The following is a 5,609-nucleotide window of genomic DNA, read 5'->3' as shown; positions in this document are numbered from 1 at the left end:
TCTCCTTTCCTCAAACTAAAACAACCGCAGCAGCAACTACAAGATGAAGGAAGGAAGAAACAACATTGAGGGAGAAGGAGAGGAGTTCGCTGCATGTGGAGAGAGAGAAAGAGAGAGAGAGACGCCGTTATCCTCATCGCCGGAACCGCGAGGAGTGTCTCCGCCGTTGCTAGCCGAGGGGAGAAGAAGGATCTGTTCGCGCTGTCACCACGCGGTTGCTGAACCATGTCGTGGCCGCCATTGCCGTCTCGTCGTTGGAGCCTGAGCCGCGCCTTTGTCACCGAACCAGAGGAGCTCATCCTTGCTGAGTCGCCGCCATCTTGCCTCTGTCGGCGAGCATGAAGAGAGAGGGAGATGGGAGTTTGCACAGCAAAGAGAGGGAGGGCGCGACAGGGGAGACCATCGCCGCCTGGGTCGCCGTCGCCGGGCCTCCTTGCCATCGCCAGTCCTGCTTGTTCTGTCGCCGGGAAACTCGTCGCTGTTGGGATCTCACCGCCGCCGTTCCTGTTGTGCTGGTGTCGCGCCGAAGAGCCACCATCGCGGGTTGAGGCTGATCCTTTTGCTGTCGTTTCATCGTTGCTGCGGCTGAGTTGCGGCCGTTGGGTCTGACCGGAGAGGAAAGTGGTGACGATGGTGGATGTTGGTGCTGGGTTAGCGCCGCCACTGTTGCTGGCCGTTCCGAGCTGCTTCGCCGTCTCTGCCGCCGGAGAATGCAACTTAGTCGCTGGAAAAACTTTGTCGGTAAGGATTTTTAAGCTGGTTCTCCTTTCTGTTGAGCTTCTGGAAACTTCATTGTCGCTACATGTTGTTCAAGTCCTTGCTGCCGCTTAAGGTGGCTGCCGGGCTGTCGCCGAATCGGTTCGGAGACCGTCGCTATTCGGTTCAGCCATTCTCCCTCGGTCTTCGTAAGCATTTTGGTTCGAGGAGCCTTTTGTCGCTGTTCTGATAATTTCGGCTGAGGCGTTGTAACGTTATTTGTCACAGGGTTGTATATCGATGCTTGCGTGTCGTGCTCGGAGTTCGCAGCTGCTTCGTTTCGCTAGCTCAGTAAGTAATTTATGTTTCGAAAAGCCTCGCGTTAGTATTCGGTTGTGTTTGGTTAATGAATATGAGTTTTGGTAACGTGGGGTCGAGTCCTGATTATTATATGTTGCGATTAGAGTTGCTATGGTTACTGCGAACGTGAGTGAAGCTGTGATTCAAGCTGCCGGTAATTTCGAGTTGAGAGAGAAGGTTTCTATGACGCGTTTGGGTTATGGTTTCAACGAGCCAAGGTAGGGGCTTTTTAAATAAACTCATTTATTTTAAATTAGAATTGTTATAAATAGATATGATGTGCGAAATGCATTTTTTGTGATTAAGTGAGTCTTATAAATTGCCTGATTTGTATTGGATGAATATGATTGCTGGTTTGATTGAAATAATGTATGATTTTGTTCAAAATAGAGGTTTCTGGTTGTTTTGAATTGAAATGATTTTAGTAATTAAAGTCTTAATTTCTCTTACTGGAAATTGATTTGGTCTTGAATCCCTTTTAAAAAGAGTTGAGGATTAGTTTGGTTGGGACCCGGAAAGGGTGGCAAAGTCCAAGTTTTAGGGGAGATGCTGTCGAAATTTCTATAAAAATCTGATACCTTGATTGGAACGTTATTTTGAAAATAATGAATTATGATTTGAATTAAATGTTTGATAAATAAATTATGTTTGAACTTGCCTTATTAAGAAAATTTTTATAATTTGGGTGTAATTATTAAGAAAGGAATTATGCCTTAAAAATCAATTTAAATATGAAAATTTTTATGTTTTGGAATTTGATTTAAGTAAACAGATTTGGAGGGGGTTTTAATGGATTTAAAAGAAACTTGATTTTCAATTAATCTATTTCACTTTATGACATTTTGGGAAAAGTTTGAAGTATTAACTAGAACTTTGACTTAGTAAAAATGATACAATTCACAAGCCTTTGGAAACAGAATGAAGAATGAAACTGAAATTAGTTTTCAGTTTAAATGACTTGGTTTTGGTCTAAGTAAGTTGGTTTTGAAATTGGTTCGGAATATTTGGACACATGATTTTATTTTGGTTTAAATTCAATTTTATTTAATTAAACCAAGAAGTTAAGGTTTCAGAGGTTTTCAATGAATTTACGAAATGAGTTAGGTTATTCTCCCCTAAAGTCTTGAGACTCTGCTAAGGAATTTTATGACCAAATCCTGATTTAGAAATGAATGATTTTGAGTCTTTCAAAAGAGATTTGAGTTTGGCCTGGTTTCGTGATTGTTTGGAAGTGTTGGAAAGAGTTGGAAAGTGGCTCCATTTTGAAAAGTAATTCTTGGCAAGATGTGAATTGAATACGTTTGTTATTTAAAAGGAAATGGGCCAAGAATGAATTTGAAATCAGTTATTGAGCCTGATTGATTGTGGATATCATCAAGATTGATGAGTTATTGGTTGGTAGGCATAAGGGCCGGGTTCGTCCCGCTTATGCTGAGAGAATTGATAAATGACGAGATTGTTGATAAGTCGCTTGCGCCTGGCAAGGACGGTGGTTAATCCCGCTTGTCGAGGTTGCAGCGCCCGCGTAAGGACGGTGGTTAATCCCGCTTACGTGTAGATGTGAGGTCGGAGGCAAAGTATCCCACTCACATCCTTTCGGATCACTAGAGTGTGCAGGCACTAACATCCTGGACCGTGTGGCGGGCACGTTATCCCAGAGGGTTCCCATTTATACGTGACCGAAGGGCAACATTCCCATGGGAATGTGTCGGGTTGGCAATTGAACCGACAATGTGATATCACAGCCAGTAGGACAGGCATTCATCATTTGCATCTATATGATATTGTTTGGGTGTGCATATTGTATTTGGTTTGCCTATGTGAATACTTATGTTAACTGCTAACTGTTATACTTGTTGTAATTGCTCTTGATTGTGCTTGAACCACATTAATTGTGATTGTGTTTGAATTGATTGGTTTGTGATGAGTTGGTTGCTGATTGAGCTGTTTGGGCCGGGGGCCGTGTTGGATTGGATGGGCTTGAGGCCGTGATTGGTATATTGAGTCCTAGTTCTGTATAAAGTATCTAATTGGTTCAGTATAGACTTAATGAACCTATGCTTGGAACGGGATGATCATTTATACCGCGTAGGTAACTGCTTTCATGGTTGCAGTCTAGGGAAAACTTTTCAGACATTTTCTTTAAGAAAGGAAAAAGGTTTTGTTTTAGAATATTTGAGAAATTTAGCAAGTTTTCAAAAAGGAACTTTCTGGATTACGAATGTGAACCTATGGTTTTTGGAAAGACTCATAAGACGAGTAATGGTCACTGAACTCTAAGAATGATTTTATCTTTACGTATCTTGTTATAGCAATTTCTGTAATCCTATAGTGAGAACAAGCGAGGACGACGTTCTCATTCCCCTACAGGTTATTCTTTTTCAGGATATGGAAGACGAAGCTTTAGGAGAGTTATGTTCATTTTCTGTTTATTCGGTCCTTTTGTATTACCGTAGCTATTGTTTTCCCTCGCCTTTATCTTTATTATGTTTGTAAGAGGGATAGGAAATTATGATATGTATATTTGTAAATTAGTGTGTGTGTATGTATATATATATATATATATATATATATATATATATATATATATATATATATATATATATCTTAAAGTTGTATCTGATTTTGCATGTACATGTATGTTTAGGTTTTCACAAAAAAGAGTTATCGAAAGGTTATGCGGTTTTAAGTTTTAAACAGGCTCATATTTTAGTCTTAAATATTATAAGAGTCGTGGTAATACTCGAGCTATCAGAGTGGCGCAGCCGGAAGCGTGACATTTTGATAGTTAGGGTGTTACATGTTTAATTTTACTTAAGTAATACTTAATAGATAATTAATATTGCAAATTATAATGTTATATATTAGAACAATTGGGGATCTACCGGATATAAATAAATAACCAGCATCTATAATGTTGTAATATTCTTGAGAATTGATTAGGAATGTATGTATTAGTTGATGTTATTAATAGTTAGTTTTGAGAAATTTTAGGGATCAATAATTCAATTTAGAAGTTATAAATATTTGTTTTAGTTTGATATAGTCAAATAATTTATGAATGTTGTGTGGTTTCAAGTAATATGCGTTGTCGAGTTAGTTGTGCAAATTTTGTTAATGACTTGCTGTAGTTAAAAAATTCTTCCCTCTTAGTAGTTAGTTAGTAATATTTAATAACTTGACTAATAATTTGTTATGTTTTTTGTAGAAATTAAGAATGCTGATATGTAACCATCCAGTTTCTCCGGATCGATACAACGATAGGGTGGAAGAACACTTACGAGTTACTGGGTTTTACCATGCATCTCAGATTGGTGTAGTACAATGTCAGAAAGCACTGATAAATGCTCTAATCGAACGGTGGCACCCAGATATACATATGTTTCACCTTCCCATTAGTGAATGTGCTGTGACTCTTGAAGATGTGGCTCTAATTCTTGGTCTACCAACGGATGATCTTCCAGTTACAGGGATGACAATGAGTAGTTTCGAAGCCTTGGAAGCGGAGTATTTGGATCAATTTGGAGTTGCACCGCGTAAGCAGGAGTGCAGAGGATGCTGTATAAAACTGACGTGGCTGCGTGATCTAAAAGAAAACTTTCAGTTGACTGATGAAATAAGTATACAGAGGTATGTGAAGTGCCACATTATGTTGCTGATTGGGACGATCTTGTTTGGGGATAAATCTGGGGTAGGTGTGCACTGGAAGTTTCTACCCTTGCTTCGTGATTTCGGCAGTATTAGACAGTATAGTTAGGGATCAGCATGCTTAGCACACCTCTACAGGGCATTGTACAGGGCATCTCGCTTTAACTGTAAAGAAATCGATGGTCCACTAACACTTCTGCTCGGATGGGCTTGGATCCGACTGCCTTATCTATCGCCGCTTCCTAGGGAACCCCGCAATTTTTCGCTAGCAAACAGGTAATATTATGTTACAATGTATCCGTATGTAGATATTTAGAATTCAGTTGCACTAAATAAATATATCATATTAGGTGGCGTAACTGGGAGTGTGATGACCGACGATATAGATATCTGATGCTAAGTCACTTTAGGAAGGCCTTTGATGAACTTCAGGACGGCCAGGTTTGTTTTCATTAAAGATCTATTAGTTTCGAATTTAGGGTTTAGCTAAATCTGATGAAGCATTGTAATTGTAACTGTTATGTGGGTTGTAATTATGAGTTTCATTTATTTTTTGCCAGTTTGTCTGGACTGCTTATGCTGTGGATCGCGTGGATCCAAACATAATTCCTGCTGAAATCTACGTGCAGTCGGTTGTCTGGAGCGCAACAGTGCCGTTGGTGTCATTCGAATGTATCGAGTGGCATGCTATTGATAGGATTAGGCGACAGTTCGGTTTCATTCAGGGAGTACCTCATCAGGAATGGAATCTGGACAAGGCGCATGGAGAAGTCCTGACTGGTCCTAAGAATCTTAACTGGGCCACGGCACCGAGTCATTCATTCTGGGTCATGCATTGGACAAACAGGTATAACCACGTTCTTTCTGAGCTTCCCATGCCTTCACAGTATCCACTGGACACTTAA

At 40.1% G+C, this 5,609-nt stretch overlaps 1 protein-coding gene across 1 annotated transcript; it reads left to right on the top strand.

Moving 5' to 3' along the window:
* Nucleotides 1-630: 630 nt before the first annotated feature.
* LOC148547486 (serine/threonine-protein phosphatase 7 long form homolog) lies at nucleotides 631-5,609 on the top strand. The gene is made up of 6 exons (XM_088495462.1): nucleotides 631-741; nucleotides 985-1,047; nucleotides 4,265-4,686; nucleotides 4,843-4,980; nucleotides 5,055-5,145; nucleotides 5,265-5,609. The coding sequence occupies exons 1-6, from the start codon at nucleotides 631-633 to the stop codon at nucleotides 5,607-5,609; spliced, it is 1,170 nt and encodes a 389-aa protein (XP_088351588.1).

This window comes from Arachis ipaensis, chromosome B8 (genome assembly GCF_059453495.1).
Source record: "Arachis ipaensis isolate K30076 ecotype BB chromosome B8, ASM5945349v1, whole genome shotgun sequence".
NCBI lineage: Eukaryota > Viridiplantae > Streptophyta > Magnoliopsida > Fabales > Fabaceae > Arachis > Arachis ipaensis.
This window is presented reverse-complemented; position numbering and strand designations above follow the sequence as displayed.

Bases quoted from the DNA above. Each gene is read 5' to 3' on its own strand.
- LOC148547486 (XM_088495462.1), top strand. From the start codon at position 631: ATGGTGGATGTTGGTGCTGGGTTAGCGCCGCCACTGTTGCTGGCCGTT. The intron at 1,048-4,264 runs GTAAGTAATTTA...TGTTTTTTGTAG, and splicing joins TGCTTCGTTTCGCTAGCTCA to AAATTAAGAATGCTGATATG. The intron at 5,146-5,264 runs GTTTGTTTTCAT...ATTTTTTGCCAG, and splicing joins ATGAACTTCAGGACGGCCAG to TTTGTCTGGACTGCTTATGC.